Source organism: Semicossyphus pulcher, unplaced genomic scaffold (genome assembly GCF_022749685.1).
Source record: "Semicossyphus pulcher isolate SPU_LCO1_2020_fin unplaced genomic scaffold, fSemPul1.0.p SCAF_13, whole genome shotgun sequence".
NCBI classification, from domain to species: Eukaryota; Metazoa; Chordata; class Actinopteri; order Labriformes; family Labridae; genus Semicossyphus; species Semicossyphus pulcher.
Window position 1 is genome coordinate 5,230,825 of NW_027211637.1, and position 18,579 is coordinate 5,249,403.

General features: G+C 41.8%; 1 protein-coding gene across 2 annotated transcripts; it reads right to left on the bottom strand.

Moving 5' to 3' along the window:
* Window positions 1-11,576, bottom strand: LOC138589291 (neuronal acetylcholine receptor subunit alpha-4-like). Of its 2 annotated transcripts, none has more exons than XM_069659504.1 (6): window positions 11,528-11,576; window positions 8,180-8,331; window positions 6,257-6,301; window positions 6,058-6,167; window positions 1,401-2,838; window positions 1-126 (listed from the first exon to the last, which is right to left on the bottom strand). In XM_069659504.1, exons 1-6 carry the CDS (start codon window positions 11,574-11,576, stop codon window positions 1-3), a joined length of 1,920 nt encoding a protein of 639 aa, XP_069515605.1. The 2 variants fall into 2 exon arrangements, with proteins under 2 accessions (XP_069515605.1, XP_069515606.1); XM_069659505.1 differs by lacking the exon at window positions 11,528-11,576 and having other exon boundaries at window positions 1,401-1,499; window positions 2,055-2,838; window positions 8,180-8,253.
* Between the last annotated feature and the right edge of the window lie 7,003 nt (window positions 11,577-18,579).

Genomic DNA, 18,579 nt, shown 5'->3' on the forward strand with positions numbered 1-18,579 from the left:
CTAGATCATTCCAGCCAGCCAAGGAGGAAGAAAGAGTCCCACAGATCCCAGTATACACACCAGTACAAACATCCAGAGGAATATCCTGTCAATGACCATGGCCACATACTTCCAGTCTTCCTTTACCTAGTAGAGAAGAGACACAGCAGAGAGGGACATTGTAAATTTCACACCACACCACCCTTCTCTTTACCAGCTGTCAGTTTTCACCCATGATTGATTCCTTTCGAATGGCTGATTTTTTCATTAGGAGGCAGCTATCTCTTTAAATGTCAGTCAATCCTTGCTTGTCTCTCCTATAAAAAATTCAAGGTCAAATAACTGAGGTCCCATAGTGTTAACCTCAGGCTTTCCCTGATTGGAGATGGAAAGGCCATTGTACTGTTGACAATCATACTGTCAGTGAATGCAATAACTTCCACCACTGATTTTGGAATAATTGTACACATTTTCAAACTTTTACTCCCATTTAACAAAAGCATCCTTTATCTTTCTGTCAAGCAACTCAGCAATTACCACTGAATCTGTACTGCATACTTAATGTTGCTCGAAGTACAAGCTTAGCAGTTGTTCAAAAAAGAAAGAAGAGTAACTTATTTAAAATTGTAGACCAGCTGTATGACAAATGATCAGGCAGCATAAAGCAAAGGCCAAGGATATTGTCTCTTGTCTGATGGCAATTTGTCCCAGTATCTCTTCAAGCAGGACTCGATCTACAGGAGTTTTGGACTGGTTTATATCAGATTCTGACAACCTGAGCAGAACTCTGGTCCATGACCTTGGTCAGTAGGGATGTTTGGCTCAGAACATCTGGTAATGTGAGAGGTGTACAGATCCAGTCCTTTACCACTTAAGCTGTTTGCATACTCATTGGGGTCGCCCTGTAATTTAAAACATTTGATATGATATTCAGAAATGTGGATGATTGTCCCAGGACTTCCCGAGTGGAATCACAAGGGCCAATAAGAGCCTACAAACAGTTTCCAAGCAACATTCAGACTGAGGCTAATGTTAGCTAGCATACAAGTGTTAACAGATATTACAGCTGACCGGAGGTGACCTGACCATTTTCTCATCCAGACTCGTTGAGTCTTTAGCTTTTGTTTTTTCCTATTACCAGAGTAAGTTCTTGCACCTTGTCAGTCTCTGTTTTGTTTCCACTGATTTCCCCATCAGATCATGTGAAATCCCGTTAGATTACTTGAGTTGGTATATTCCACCCTCAGGCATACAAGATAATCGCAATAGCATCCTGTAGTGGGTGATGCCTTAATTAAAATCCTGTATAGAGTGCATGTTTGAGTTTACAGATATAACTTGAAGTGAAGTGTGAAGTTTTTCCTTGTGTGCTTGATGCATGTGGATCACAAAATCAGTCAGGAAAATATTTTTAAACTCACTGAGAAATCTGCATCCTCTGCCCTGAGATGATCAGCGATGTATTGAACTCCCTCTATGGCCCGTTGCATAGCTGGGGAGATAGTTGTAACCACAGTGTCCTGTTGGGTACTCGCGTCTCTAGTGGACTCTGCTGTGAGGGTTTCTGCTAGTTGATCTGGAGGGTCTTGTTTCTTCACATGGCCTATGATCCCAATGACCCCAGACCCGTCATCATGCAGACAGCAGTACTGGAAGCTGCGGGAACGGCATCGATGTCCAGCTCCTTGCGGAAGCTCCTTCTGATGGTCACACATTTGTTCTTCACTGTGGGAACGGCAATTTGGGGCTAGTGAATTGGCTTCTTCCCTTGATAGGCTGCGAATCGGACCCATTGGCAATGTTAGGGGTAAGGACAATTGAGAAGTAGAAGAGGCTGCGGAGTTGTGTCCACGTAGGGATAGTTTCTCTGAGAGAACTGAGTACTGGCCAGATGTGGTCCGGCAGAAAATGTTGGCCTTTAGTGAGTGATCGTCCTCTTTACAGTCCTCATGCGGGGAAGAGGCTGGAGAAGGTGAGCAGACAAGGATGCTTGGACTGTCGGAAGGAGTCTTTTGGAGGGTATTTTCTACCTGACTTATCCGTCTTAACCCTGTTTCTAACCCTGACCAAAAGGCCTGCGAGTTGCCGGTTGCTGATATGGTGGTAGGTCGGTGCATCATCTCTATAAGCTTCTTGCAGTGCTGCTTGGCTGTGCCTGGTGGACGCTTCATGAAGAGAACTCGAGGCACCATGTCCAAGAATACTCTCCGCACCCAGTGAGGCATACAATGGGTTTGCGGTGATCTGTGATGTACGTTCAACACAAAGACAGTAATTATGATGGACAGTGTGACAAAGACCATGGTGAACAGCAGGTATTCGCCAATCAGTGGAATCACCAGAGATGTAGATGGTATAATCTCTGTGATCAGCAGGAGGAATACTGTAAGGGACAGTAGCACTGAGATACACAAGGTGATCTTCTCTCCGCATTGCGATGGCAAGTAAAACACCAGCACGGTCAAACAGGAGATCAGAAGACAGGGGATGATAAGGTTGATGGTGTAGAACAACGGGAGCCTCCGGATGATGAAGTAGTAAGTGATGTCTGAGTAGATCTCTGTGCAGCACTCATACTTTTTCGTATTGTACTTGCCCACCGCATTGATAATGACCCACTCCCCGCTCTCCCAGTAGTCCATCTGGTCCACATTGCTGGCCATGGTGATCAGATCGATCTTGGCACGATCATAAGTCCATGAGCCAAACTTCATTTTGCAGCTTTGCTGGTCAAAGGGGAAAAAGGTAACATCTATGCTGCATGAAGATTTGTAAATGGCTGGCGGCATCCACTTTATCCGACCGTCATAGAACAGATGCGCCTTTGTGAGGTGAGTTACTGCAAAGTCGCCATCAGCACTGCAATCAAAGAACAGGAAGATATAGTGAGAAAAAATATATTCAAAATATACTAAATGTTCGCAATAAAGAACTTTGCGATAAAGTTTTTATTGTTTTTAACCAAATCTCATAGTCATCTTTAGTTCAGTCACGAACACTCTCATCATAGATTTAACCATTTATTGCTTAATGGAAATACAGTTATGCTTGGCGCTGATGGCTCCAGGTGCTTCCTGGGTTAACCGAGCAGCATGCTACGGCTTTCCAGGGAGTGCGATGCAAAACTCACCCTGAGTATACAGAGTGGGCAAAAGGCTTCAAACTAGAAAGGAAGAGGCTGGGGTAGTTGAGGCAAAGCATTGCCAGCAGCAGCAGCGGTGTGTGTGCAGCATCGGTGTAGCAGGGACAAGTGAGAAGGAAGCTGCATTTAAATGGAGCGCCTTGTTGTGCGATTTGGCTGTGATTGGTGTGTTACTGATTACAAATGATGAGTCAATCAGCAGGCTGTCAGTTGATTACTGATCTGGGGCGTATGACTTACGTGTCCTGGATGAACATGAAGCTTTATCTGATGGACTTTAGGTGTTCTATGTGGAACGCTCTGGAGAAAGCTAGTAAGTGTACCCTAATAAAATCCTTTTTTCAAGGTTAAGGTAAAATATTTCATACTCAATACATACCCAAACCCTTACCTTTGACTGAATCTTTTAACCACTTACTAACCTTAGCACTAAGGACAGTAGTTATTCATGTAATAAAATGGCATTAATACACAAGTTCTAATTACAACCAATGGCTTCTGTTTGTTACAAGCTAGAAGATAATTCGGAGTTTAACACGTAAAAGCACATTTTTATTGTGTGTCGAGGGAGGGAAGCCACTGGGCTTTCTTCAGGCACACTCGCTCCGAGCCAAGGATGTAGTTTAAAATGCCTTTATTGAATCAGGGCATCTCTCCTAAAAAACAACAATATCAAAGAAATATCTTTTTTCAAGAGCTTTCAAGAGCACCTGGCATTCACCAGGAGGTTAACACCTATTTTTTATTACTTATGCTCTTTTAACTGTTAATCATTTTAATGGGAACATCTTTGGAAAATTATTAACTGTAATTTTACTAATCTTTTCTCTTCTTCATTCCCCTTCTACAGGATTTTATTAGCTCTGACTTTGCAAAGACGCAGTATTTGTTCATGTGTGTATACAGATGACACTCCATTTACATGTCTGTATCACCGAGGAAATAAAGCATTTGATGTGCCATAACTTCCAACAAATTAACACAATAAAACAAAGGCTTAATTTAAAAGCACTACAACGTAAAGGTTTGGTTAACCAAATGGGTAAAATAGTGTTTAACACAGAGTTTATTGATTAAACATCCAATATACAGTATATATTCATGTGGTTCATTCTGACTTTGCTGTGTTTTCTGTTCGTTGCTGTTTATTCTCATTTTGTTTTTCCTAAATTTTATTTTTTAACACATTCAAAGTAAAATCTAATCCATCTAGGTCATTGCTCTAATCTCTGTCACTGAGAACTGTCATGGCGACAGCTGTCCAATCCTTCTCTCTTCCATCGCCTGTCTCCATAATCTGATTAATCTTTGTTGTAATCCTCTCATGTCTGTCCAGTCCTTCCACAACACACCTGAGCTCCACTCACTATGTGCTGCCTTAACTCATCATTAGACCCTGTCATCTGTCAAGCTTTTTTGGCAATTAGCTTCAGTACATGTAGAGGTCAGTCACTGTGTGCTAGAACGTCTATGTTGCCTTCGTCCTGTTTTGAACATCTTCATATCAGCTAATGCTTGTCGCCCATAAGACTGATCTACAATAAAGTCAACCTAAAGTTATGTTTTGGTACAGTTATAGATTTGGATCTATATTGAACAACCACATGTAGACAAGTAAGTGCATTACCAAAACATTATAGCAATAACGAAAGAATTACTTCTCTTGTAGCTTCAGAAATCAGACCAGCGGCTTTCAGCATAAGCCAAGGTATGGTAATGTAACGTGATGGTATGCATGACTTAGAGCAGAGATAACGCTTTATATCATAGGTCTAATTATCATAAGTCATTACTTCATCTTCACAATAAATAAAGAGATGCATTGGACTATATGCTAATTTCGAGAAGATAATCAATAGTGTTCCTAACACAGCAAAGCAAAGGCACATTTGGCACAACGTAGGTAAGTTCATTGTAGCTTCCAACCACGCTGACGCACATGTTCAGGAACATGTTTGAACATCTCCACGCTTTGTGAAAAAGCCATCAATCTGTTTTCGTTTCATGTCCAGCTCAATGTTCATTTTAATGCAAATCAGCCAGCCTTTGATTTTTATCCAAGAAACCCGGTGCCTTGTGAATGGTGTTTACAAATTTTGCTCGGGAATACTATATCACATGTTTCCCCATCACACAATTACATGTGAACAGTTTCTTATTTTTAATGTATTTAAATAAAAATGTACTCAAAGGTACGGCAGCGGTCACAGCAAATGTTCTACTTTGATTTGGACACCTGTAGCTCTGTAAGAACTTTGATGTCTTTACAAGGACTAAAAACATTGCAGAACTTTCTGAGAATGTTTTTTCTTTACATTTCATGTTCCTTCACACAGTCTGCCTATTACGTGAAGGACCTTGAAATTCCCTGTGCTTTATAAAAGAAGTAACCATGCCATGCCTCGCCTTATTAGATCGAACAAACAAATGAAAAAGCCTCTGATATTTCATTACAGGGAGGCAAAGTGATGTCTGCACATGTAAATTTGACACTTTTACTGTACTAATTCTGCCATGCCTGTTTCTGTCTCTATTGATTTCTAGCATTTAGCTAAATAAATGAATTTCCTAGCTGAGGCACTTACACTGGATGCATTTTATCGGACACACTTTGAAACACGTCCAATTAAATTTCATCTTCTAATTCTCAGTCTAATGTATTGCATGGAACAATGTACCGTGTATTTGTTTGCATCCACATCCATTAAGGCTGACCTTGTTCACATTTATTTTAGCTAAATTACTTTATGACTTTGGAACAGGACAGGATGTTTAGCACAACAGCATCTTCATGTTGTCCCTGCAGTCATACCATCTGTTGGAATTCAATTCAAAATCCGCTACCTGAATACTTTTGCCTTAAAATGGAAACTTTTAAGATCCAAGAATCGATTTCCTCACAGGAAACAAACAAGCTACTGATACATTATCCTTACTTGTTGTAGAGGACAATGTCAGGCCTCCAGATGAGCTCCGAGGGGATACGGATAGAGGTGACATTTTCGTACTCCTCTGGGTTCCACCGGAGTTTGTAATCGTTCCATTCCTGTAGGGAAACATTAATCATATTAATATACTGTGGCTTCATGTTGGACTGAATCTAAAGCATGTATTTTGTCTTTCATGATCACATACTTGCTTGACCCAGACATTCGTGGTCATCATCTGGTTCTTCTCATCCTTATTTCATGAAAACAGAAGCAAACATTAATGTGAGTGTCATAATCGTTTTAATTAATTGGTGTCACATTGGTAGAATATCTTTAAACATTTAATTTTCCTTTAACTTGTTGCTCTCATGAATCAGTTACAGAACAAATCAGCAAACATTACCTCTATTTATAAAGGCAGATTAGTTGTGTAATACGCCAGGAAGAAATACTAGGCAGTGCTTCATGCTAAATCTATTCTATTGCTGCCACTGCTGGCAAGCTGCTTCCTCCTGCTCCTTCCCAGCTACATCTAAGACACAGCAGTCAGGGAAAACAGGGGAAGACAACTTCACCTCGAGCTGACTCTCACTATACCAGGCATGTGGAGGAACCACTGTCACCTAATTGTGTGTCCAAAGCCCTGGAGAATCATCCCCGCAGCAATGCAGGCTGCACATATTCAATCTTAGAGCAGCCCCAACTTTGCATTGCTGTAAATGTTAGTGAGAGGTGGTTTTATGTTAAGTGAACAGAAACCCTGCAACATAATGAAATGCTTTAAAACTCACTGTAGAGCAAAGATTCAATAGGACCCAGAGAGAATGAAGGTGTTATTGTGAGGGTGGCTAGCTGTGTCTGTTCAGGAGACAGTTTGGAATATTTATTTTTGTCAGTGTTTGCATATCTGACAACTGATTTAATTTAATTTGGGAAAATACTTCAATCTCTTCTGATGTGGTTTCATTTCCGCTGATAACTGATCTGTAAATGTAATTTTGTCTCTCTTGCCTAATGTAGCTTTGAGCTACTTTCTATTGTAATCATGATGCATCTTACATAAGAGAGAATACAACTATAGATGCATCATTTACATGCATGCACTGCACAAACTCCTTCAACATTTATACTAATTAAACACTCTCATGCACTTATGAAAGTTTATTTCGGCACTAATTTAACAAGGTAAGCTGCAGGACAAGACTAGTGCTCATGGGTGGAAGTTAGATCAGAACAGGAAGAAACGTATGTCACATTCACAGAGATTTGGATCCTGCCTGATTCAGCTTGTGAGCATATATTTATGTTATATGGGGCAGATTTGAGGGATGATTGACAGGTATGCAGCACTGTTGGGCTTTTTTGTAAACAATAAAGATGACTTTCACTGATGTGGAACGCTCTAAATTTGCTATCATGTCAATATTGAACAAATTGGACGGTTAACGTTTCATACAAATGGTAAGAAGAAGGCATACTTTATTTCCAGAGGGGAAATTCTATGTTTTCACAAACATGCCATAAACACAAAAGCCCGAAATACAGACATGCACAAACAGGACCCATGCAATGGAGAGATGTCAGAGTGCATATGGACATGCGCCCGAGCATTTGAAGGATTCGGTGCCTTGCTCAAGGACACTTCAACAGTGCCCATGGAGGACTACCAGCTACCAATTCCATGGTTGGTCCATTCTGGGACTTGAAACATCCACCCTCTGGTTCCTAAGCCAAGTCCCAACAGACTGAGCCACCGTCTATCCCAAGTCTCGGTGTTGGATACTAAACATTGTCAAATGTGTGTATTATGTTGAGCTAGAAGTCATATAAATTGGATGTTGGTACTAGCTACCTAAGCTTACATAACATTACTTCACACATTTTGCTGCTTTGATTGGTTGCAACATCCAGAGCCATTTTGCTCCGCGACCGTTGATAACGCCCACTGGAAATTGAAAATAAACTTAAGAGGTTCCAGACTACTTTGTATTCACACATCTGTCTTGCCATGCCAGGCTCAGGGGGCTTCATCACAAAAAATCCCCCTTGGATTAGAAACCAAACAGAAACAAAGTGATTTACAGAGCAAATGTGTTGTACTTAACCAAGGATGTTAGGTTTCACTCACCACATCAATGAGCTGAGCAATAGACAGTCCAAAGTGGACGAGCACTGTGTCTGTGGTGTTTTCCACGGGCCTGGAGAGCTTATTGTAATGTGCAAACAGATTCTGGAGCAGCCTCTCCTCAGCGTGGCCACGAGGTCCAACTTGAGAGTAAACTGATGGGAGAAAAGGACATGTTAGACATATCAGGAGAGCTTTGAGTAATGATGCGACCTTTTGTGGCCCTTGTGTGTCCTTTTGTGTCTTTAGCTGAACACAAAATATTTAGATCTTAAACAAGCTGCATGAATCAGTTGTTGTTGGTACTCCTATGTGCTCATCTTTTGTACACTTTCCCAGTCACCTTCTAAATAAAACCATATTGAATAGTTTCTCTTGTTGCATTATTGATACATTAAATATAAACCTTAATTTCAGTATTGAATATATCTTCAATCTATTATTTATTTATCTAATGCAGCCATGCCACCATAAAGAATCCACAGAGTGTAATCTCAGAGGATGGTGACCTCTATTATACAGGTGGCGTATGGTTACATGAGACTGTATCTGAGAGATGAGACAAACAGACAGAGGAGGGGAGGGAGAGGGGGCGAAAAAAAGAGGAAGGAGGAATCTGATTCTGAGGACATCCGTTGTGTCTCTGAACAGACGTGCTGATGGAGCGATCTGTCGAGACGTCTCATCCCTCCCTTGCCCCTCCCTCTTGCCTGCTCTCGGCCCTGGTCTCTCTGCTACAGCCACACTAATGGAAGAGCTCAATCACACACACACACACACACACACACACACACACTCGGTTTACAATCGGCTCACACAGCACTGAGGATGACCCTAACAAGGTCTGGGAACAATTAAAGAGACGGGGTCGTCCCGAGGCTCGTACAGTACAATGTCCTTTGTATTTCAATACTTCTTTTTATATTTAATTAGGCATTCTTCTATTCTGGACCTTGTGCTTCTGTGCAGGTAGTTCAATGGCACAGCAATGCATCATGGGCTGTGATTTATATTTCAGCAGCCTCACTGATATTTCATTTTCCTGGCACTACTGCATCTTTCAATGTCTGTCTTGTGTGTACTGCATTATAATGTGTACATTGTTTATGGTACTAAATATTCATTGTGCAGGAGCTGGGGGGCGTTTCTTATTACCTCATTAAAGCTTCAGCCTTGTGATTTCACAGAAAGGCTATATGTCACTCTTATTCTTATCCAGCTATCTTATCTTGTATTCTTTGAACAGGGACACAGGTGTTATTGTCATGCTGCCGGCCTTCCTCTCGGGTCCTCGTACCCACTCAATCAAAGCTGATGGGCTGTCCTTCAGTTGCCTGAAAACTGGCATCCTCCATTTTTAAAAAGGCTTGGGATCAATATCTTATTAAACGGATATACTTTCTTTCTTCACTCACGTCTTTTCTTCCTGTTTGCACCTGAATCTGTCTGACGTGTCCAGACAACCAACAACCTTGAAATGTCTCTACGTGTTTTTTTTTTTCTTTTAGAAGAGAGTAACTGGCACATGCGGGTACCTTTGTTTGATCACATCGGCTCAGAGCGATATCTGTTCAATGCAGCTGATATTAAATAAAGAGGGACGCTCCGGTAGATTCTAAAGCAGCATTGCGACTAATGGGTTTAGATGGGGGAGCTCGCAGGGTGTCCTGACTTTGACAATGTGCAGGTCAGAGCAGTAATGTGTGCAGGTAACTGTTGGATGAGTTTACTTCTGTACGGTGTGCTTTACAGGACACTATGAATAGCACCAGTACAGGCTGTGATGTTCCCAGACACTTTTCATGGTAAAACTTTTCATTCCAGTTGACTTTCATACATTTACTCGACTTTCTTTTCCTGATTTTGGACAAAATATCCTGTTCCATCTGCTTTCAATCATGCCCTCTTCTAGGCTGTTGGCTATTTGTACGCTCTCACTATGAATTAATGCAGACAATTAATATTGTACAAGATTAATTATATGCTTTATCTAGAATCTCTTGTACCAAAATGATTGCAAATATAATTTCGAGTCATCGTCCTTTTCTAATATCCTCAGCTGTGCACGCGCAAGCCACACAGCTTGATGCTGATTAGATCTAGATGTGTCAGGCTTCTGGACCCATTCTGTCCTCATATGATCTATGTATTCTCGTAGACCAATAATGCACGAGCAGCAAATTTTATACAAGTGAGCCCTTCTCCTGAACTAGGCGGATAGAGCTTTTACTAGGTCACTAAGCAACAGAGGGACTTTCCTTGAACGGGGCTTTTTTGTGTCCTCAAGGTTGTGTGTTTTTGTCAGTGATTGTGTAACTAATCTTTGCAGATTAGCCTTCAGAAAAACTCCCAGTCATTGTAATAAAAAATGGGACTGGAGCTTTTTTAGGGACTGTATGAAAATGATTTGGCTAGGGAGGGGGGCGGAGCTGGAGTTGTATTTTGCTAAAAAAAACAAAGTAAAACCTTTTGTTGCATTTTAAAGTTGCTTCTCTAGACCTGTAATCCGCTCCCTTCAACACCTCGTTATTATATATTTATGACAGTAACAAAAAATGCATGCGCTCTGTATGTTTGAGTTGCTGCACAAAACATCCATCGAAGCAAAACTTGATTATTTAACCAAAGGGAAAAAAAGACTTTACTTTTATTTTAGGAAAGTTACAGCTATTTATTACATTGCATCTTTTTACATACAGTGTATATGAGCAGTGTGTGTGCTTTTGCAGATCAGTTATTTGTATGTGAGGAGTGTGACAGTGTGTATAGATACCGGTCAAAGTCCTGTCTGGTGGGTGAAAAACAAATATGTATAAATATACGTATAGATGTCTGTCTCCTTCAAAATGACCCGCAGAGTGCCCCTACCTGACTGATACTTTAAATAAGGACTTATGGCAAACAAGAACTTAATTATTCCTTCTATAAAAACACTGCATAGGCAGAACTGGGTCTTTTTCGCCTGGGGTACCTGGGAACCCCAACATTGTTTTTAAAGCACAATTGAAACAGAAAAAAGTCGTCAGGAAAAAATTGATTGAAAATGTCGTTAAAAAAAAGAGAATAAATCCCCTTTGCGATATGAGGATAGTAGGATAAAGGGTTAAACTTCTGACATCCACTGAATGACTGACCCTGGCACAGAGGAATAAATATTGTTGCTGCTTTGCAGACTAGAAAACAGCTCCAAAATCTCTTAACCAGCTCCTGTAAATATAGACAAGCTTCTGACTCCTCCTGTTACTGATACTTCATCTTTCGGCCCACTATAATTTTCATACGGTCCCTTATTTTAACAAATAAAAACAAGAGATGAAACAGCTGTTACTCAGAGAAAGAGAGATGAGTTACCTTGTGAAGAAAGAGTGAAGAACAGGATTAAACATGCGTATATATCCATAGTGCTCTTTAAGTGAACTCCCTCCAACTTCTGCTGGATTTCAGTCCCTGTGATCCGTCATCTGTCCAGTAACAGCGAGTCTTCAGGAGGTTAAACAGTCAGACGGAGAGGTCATGTACTGGCGGTCCGTGTCACCCCAGGGCCTCGTCTTCCTCCCGGCTCCATCTGTCCATCTCTTCAGCTGCCCTTCAGTCCACTCTGAGTGTCAGTACGAAGGAGCAAAGACCTGTAGTCTCCCCTGATCCAACACTTGAAAGTCCCTCCTCGCTCCGCTGGAATCCTCCATCCAAGTGTGGCTTATCCCTCTCTTCTTCTCCTCCCTCCCTGTCTACATTACTCCCTCCCTCACCTCCTATCTCTCCGCCTCCTCATCTCATCTCCCTCTCCCTCTCTCTCTCTCACTCACACACACCTCATTTCTCTCTTTGCATTTCCCTCCCACTTATTTTCTTTCCTGCATGTTCCAGTTCTCTTTTTTTTTCCCATGAAAAGAGTGAACTTTTATGTGTGTGTGCATGTGATAGACCAGTACATACAGTGTACATGAGCAGTGTGTGTGTGTGTGTGTGTGTGTGTGTGTGTGTGTGTGTGTGTGTGTGCTTTTGAAGATCAGTTATTTGTATGTGAGAGGTGTTACAGTGTGTGTAGATGCATGTGTGTAGATGCTTGTCAGAGTCCAGTCTGGTAGAGGTGCCAGTGAGTCATAGCACCTCTGGATAATCTTCAATCTCCATGCTGTCCAGTGTCCCAGGAGCATATCATCTAAAACCTCATCTCCCTTTATCTTACCACCCTCCTTTCTCTTTTAAACACCCCTGACCCACACCTGCTGTCAATTTCTCTCCTGCGTAATGCCTCACATACAGACAGAGAGAGGCTTCTCCTTCCCCACAATCTCCCCCCCTCTCTCTCTTTCAGCCTCCTATCCTGCTTTTACACATCGTCGCCAGAGCTCAGTGCCAAGGCTGGCCATCTATTGAGACAGTAACATTAGCTTGAGGTGTGTTTGCTGTTGTCCTACATCTTTTTTTTTTTCCCCAGCCAAGCCACTATGTCGTGTTTTGATGACACAAAGACAGAGAAAATAACCAGAGAAACTTAAAGAGCCTTGACTTCAGAGTCATGTTTACTTGTGATCTGCTTCGCCGAATCCTGCTTTTGACTTTCCGACAGTTCCTCCTGACTCTGTTACATGATATAGTGCAACAAAAGAGGTCCGGGCGGGGATATATTTTGCTGCTGTAGATGTCTCTGTCAGATATGCTTCTTTTCAATACACTATGAGCCCACAGAGAAAAGCCTCCGCAGTGTACACATTGATTTTTTCTAATCAAAGACGCGGCTCTCTTGATCCAGTGATGACTAACAGTGACTTGACAGATGAAGAGATTCCTCTCACCGGTGCGCCGCCTCAGCGCAGATGTACATTCTTATCATCAGAGATTCGATGGCCGATTATTTAGTTGGATTGTTGACAGGAGTCCAGAAGGAATTTCTAAGTGGGACAACGCAGCAGCGGGTGGCCGCTGGGAGAGGAAATTTTCCCTCTCAGTAAAGGGCAGGGTGCACAAACAGGCCAATTACAGCCTGGTGGCTGACACATGCATTAGTTTATCTCACACCCACATAAAGACACATATAAGCTCCCTCTGTGGCCTCCTCAGCTGATGAGAGGGACCATCTGTGCACTCTTGAAATGGTAAGGGACTAAAAGGAGTGACAGTTTTCACCTTTTTTCGGGCAGACTGTTTAATAATTCAACCTGTCGTGATATCAGAGAGGATTCAGAAGTCCCAAAGCGAGCACTTTGACCCCTGCTTCAGAAGGTCACTACTCAAATACACTCACCGACCCATGTGTCTATATTTGCAAGCATTTGAGGCGGGTTTGCTGCTATTAAAATGCTGCACACTACAAGTTGTTTACTGGGAGTAAAATTGTAATGCAATAGAGAACAATATGGCACCCTACAAAGCATGAGATGCACACTGTATGGAATTTGCTAACCAAGTCAGGTTGAGGAAAATCTTCATGACTCGGCTGGAAAGTTTCAAATCATAACTTTATGCACTGGCACAAGTTAATGTAGTCTACTGACAAACCTATAGAGAGCCATACTTTACAGGTTTGTTGTATGAATATGTAATGCAAAACCTTTATCAACCGCATAATGCAATCAAAAAATAACAATGACAGCTTTGATATTCATCTCCATGCATAGATAGAAGTTACAGTCAACAATAAGAGTGTGGGATTTATACCTACCTACAACCCACATGTGGGAGCCACTGCTCAACTGATTTAATTACTCTTTGTGTGAATGAGACAAGTGTGATGAAACAAAAGGATTCAATGCACTGCTTATCTCCAGATATAGCAGAGACAGTTTATAATAGGACTCACTGCCATTCACTTAAAGCTACACAATTGTTCTCATTCTAGTAGGCGAATGAGCTTAGATCAGTTTTGCACCTGCTTCAGATGTTAACAACTTATTAAATGGCCTGTTATCAGGTGTTTTCACTACCTTTAGAAAGCTTCACAATAGGCCAACTGCACCTACCAGCAGCGCAGGAAGTGAACAATCATCTATTGTTATGAAAATATAAAACGCATTAAATTGGACGCATTTTTGTCTAGGCACAAAAATAAGTTGGGAAGGTTTTTGTAAAAAAGATTCAGAAAAGAAGTTTCACAAAACGAAGAAAAGAAAGTGAAGTGACGTTACATTTGTGTCAGGTAAAACTCAAGGTTGACTTATGGATAATAATAATAGTACATTTTATTTATATAGCACTTAAAATGTACTCAGACACTTTACATGTTAAAACAAAATAGCAAAGACAGTAAAAGCAATATACAGCATAAAACACTGAAGGTGCAGAATATACAGTTAAAATGTGGATATAAAAGAAAAACAGTCACAACAGTGAGATGATGATCGGTCACAGGTTAAAAGCAGATTTGAAAAGGAGTCCAGTTTTGAAAGAGGGGAGTGAGGGAGAGTGTCTGAGGTGATGGGGGAGGGAGTTCCAGAGGGAGGGGGCAACAAGAGAGAAGGTTCTGTCCCCCCAGGTCCGTAGCTTGGATTGGGTGAGAGGGGTGAGGAGGTTGCCGTTGGCGGATCTGAGGTTGCAGGTGAGAGTGTATTGGTGAAGGAGGTCAGTGAGGTGGGGGCGGGGGTAGGTTGTGGAGGGCCTTGTAGGTGATGAGGAGGACTTTAAATTGGATTCTTTGTTGGATGGGGAGCCAGTGGAGGTTCTGAAGATCAGGGGTGATATGATCTCTGGTGCAGGAGTGGGTGAGAAGACGGGCAGCAGAGTTTTGAATGTACTGTAGCTTGTTGAGGATTTTGGAAGATGTGCCGTAGAGGATGCTGTTGCAGCAGTCCAGTCGTGAGGTGATGAATGCATGGATGAGTGCTTCTGCTGCTGAGAACGAGAGGGAGGGGCGAAGACGGGCGATGTTTTTGAGATGGAAAAAGGCAGTTTTTTTATGTTTGTGGTTGACATGACATTTAAATGAGAGGTATTGATCTAAGACGACACCAAGGTTACGGACGTGTGTGGAAGCGGGGACAGTGAAGCCATCAATGCAGAGGGAGAAATCGGGGCAGGATGAGGTGAGCGATTTGGGGCCAATGATGGGGATTTCAGATTTGTTGCTGTTGAGTTTAAGTTAACTTAATACAGTTAAACAATCTTCATCTCCCTTTATACTACATAAACTGGCTGCTGTAATGTTAATATGCATTGATCCAACTAAGAATAGATAATAATGGACATCTTAGCCAACTAATCTTGGCCAGTTTAATGTGTAATGTGCAAGGAGCTGTACAAAAATCCTATAGCTGCAAAAAGCTGCATTATAAAGGCAGGGTATACTCTATGAAACCAGTTGGTACGACGTGTTCTCAGACTGCTTTAGAAAATCAAATGCGTTTATATTTGTTACAAAAGGCTCCACCTGAAGTCAAGATGGCAAGCCAGAGAGTCATCATAGAGACTGGGGAGTCATGACATCAGTTAAATATGAGACTGTGTGACCTTATAGTCCATTATGGACTAACTGAAAATAAGATCCAAGTTTGGAATAGAACAATATATTCTTTCAGAAAGCACAGCATCTATACTTACTGTATCCTTACAGAGAGAGAAGCCAGCGCTTTCTGTAAATCAGCCAATTTAGACTTTGCACACATCAAGCCTCACTATTGCTCCAACTGTGAGCCCCCAATTATTGTCCTTGAGAAATAATAAGGAATAGGGGTCGTATTGCAAAAACTTCAGATGCTATCTTAACCGTCATAACCATGGTAATGAGGGTTAGGACCTGATTTCGGAAAGAAAGCCACAGATGAACAGCTCCTAAGTCTGTGTTTTCATTCTAACTTAAAATAGGAACAGTCTAATTACACAAGCATCCAATCTTAAACTCTTTTCTCTCTGACATGTCAACAGCTGCTAGCTCAGCCCACTCTCTTTCTTGTATCTCCAAAGTTAGCGCTTTTTTCTGAATTCCATTATGTTTGATTTCTACAGACCAACAAACTCCTCGCTGCTGATGTTTCAAGCTGGTTGTTATCTAAGTTTTAATGTCTGTTTCAGTAGATCTCTGAGAAGTTAACAGACATAAAAGTGATCTTGGATTGAGTATTAAGGATATCCTAACTAATAAGATAGGTTAGTTAGGATATGCTTCTGGGATACCAGATTGGGAAGATCCCATCCTAGACTCCACCTATCTAAAGATTTAAGATAAGAAGGTTCTGTAATATGCACCTGGACCCAAATAACGCTTGTCACACTCGGGTACACTGCTCTACTCCCTGGTCATTAACTGTGAGATAGATGATAGATGTCATACACCAACATAGCCCTGTTAGCAGGGATGCACGCATGTATATGATGAGCATAGTGGGAGGTAGCTATAGATTTCATGTTAATCAGACAACTGCCAGCAGCCATGAGGGGATTGAATCATAGGTGAGAACAGAAACATTATTGATGGGCTCCCAAAACCCAGTGAGGCATCCGTAGTATTGATCAGATCACAGAGTGTTCCCACTGAAGCCGGACTGTGAGGAGAGCTCAATGGAACAGCCCCGGGATCTGAGATCACCGGGTCAGCTCGCACTCAACAGCGCATGTTTCGCCTTCGTGATTCACTCGGATCTCTTTGTTACACTCGCGCTGACACGCATCCACCTTCATACGCACAAACCCACACAGACACAGGGATTCATCCCATGCATGCATAAACACCTAGCCTACTAGGGCTGCCAAGATCTGCTGTCAATCATGGCTGCTGCTTCTTTAAGTAAGAGACAAAATCCCATCTGCACTTTTACTGGATTTTCTGTGACAAAAAAAAAAGACTTTCAACATTTACTTCTGTTTCTTGTAGGGATATAAATGAAAGGGTACATCTTTCAGGCTTAAATAATCATAATGTGATTGCCTTTACTGCCACATAATCTTCTTTTAGAATAGTTCTTTTTAGATTGGAGTCAATTTGGACAGCAACAGCACCCTGGAGCAGTGGATGGATGATGGAAGCCATCCTGAATGCTGTGGGCAAATGCAAATATTGACATAGTTGGATGCCAACTGTGAGCCACCTGCAGCCGCCCAGGGGTGAGCTGAGATGGCCAGAGAACAGGTACCCACAAAGATGAGGCACCTGCGGCATCTGTGAAGAGAACACCATCTGGTAGCTACATGCAGACATGACAAAAGGCCTGTGGATTTCTTAGAAAAAGGCTACATGAGTGTAATTTTTTCATTTGTAAGAAACAAGCAGCCACCTCCGGAGCTGAGAGAAAAACCAACGTGGAAGTGTCAAACTGCAGTTCTCGTATGGCCACTTGTGGCTGGCTCCAACAACAAGTCAAACCCCATAGAGCCCCATGATAGAAGGCAGCAGAGTTAAACGTTAACAGCCTGATACAAGTACATGGTTTTGGTCTCTATTGCTAATTCCTCTATAGACAACAACTATAATAAGGATGACTTTTTATATAACTCCTGTTTATACTTTATTAAGGCTTAAAATTATGCATGATTCGAGGGGTGGGGCTGTGAGCGACAGGTGTGTGCTGCTAGCTTTGTGCTAGGTTTCACCTCAGCTAATTCCAATCTCTGAACCTAACCTTTAGGATGTGAGAATATCGGATGCATGGCTTGCTGGGAAATTCACAGTACTAACAGACTGTCCAAGAAGTCTGTGTCCCAGTTTTAGCAGTGAGTAAATTCTGGAATGATATTAAATGTTAGCACTAATAAGCATGTAAAAGACCCCCTCCAGTGAAAATCAAGTGTTGAACCTTGTAAACATCTCCATGTGGTGTTCTTCATGTGCTACAAGACATATCAGGGACAACATCAGCAGTCATCTCCATGGCTGGGCCTGTCTGCTTTTAAACTGCAGTGTACCAAGGACAGGCTGAACAACACGTTTTCAGATTGGCAGGTTTGAGACGTCACAAACCTAAGGAGCCAATCCCGTTAATGGACGGGGTGACGCTATGCATATCATTATGTGTAACCTATGGCAACCACTTTGGTGATGCGCGAGCCAGCTGTAACCGTCATCGTCATTTTTGCAAACTCACTACTGACTACGAACGTTAAAGTTACAACTGATTACTAAATTTCAAGCTAGCTAAGTTTCAACAAGTTGCCACTAAACGATGGCTGAGACGTGTTTTGTTTTCACGACGGAAGGGGCGGTTGGAAATTTGCATCGTGGGCAAGGACTATTCAGACTGGGAAACTTTTAATAAGGAAAAGGAGGAGATGCCTTGGGAGGATTTTTTACAGGGTAATTAAACGTATTTTGCAGAAAAAACATATCAGACACAATTTATCATTTCAAACAGAGCATTTTAAATGTCTTACAACATGACTGGTCCTCAATGTGTCTGTGCTCACCGCACCTGGCTTGTTAGCACGTTCATTGTTTCTACCATTGATTGCAGTGCATAGGAGTCAGGACAGTTGTT

Excerpts from the sequence above, each read along its gene's own strand:
- LOC138589291 (XM_069659504.1), bottom strand. The coding sequence starts at position 11,576 with ATGGATATATACGCATGTTTAATCCTGTTCTTCACTCTTTCTTCACAA. Across the intron at positions 8,332-11,527 it reads CTTCACTCTTTCTTCACAAG|TTTACTCTCAAGTTGGACCT; the intron begins GTAACTCATCTC and ends TTCTCCCATCAG. Across the intron at positions 127-1,400 it reads CAGAGGATGCAGATTTCTCA|GTAAAGGAAGACTGGAAGTA; the intron begins GTGAGTTTAAAA and ends CTTCTCTACTAG.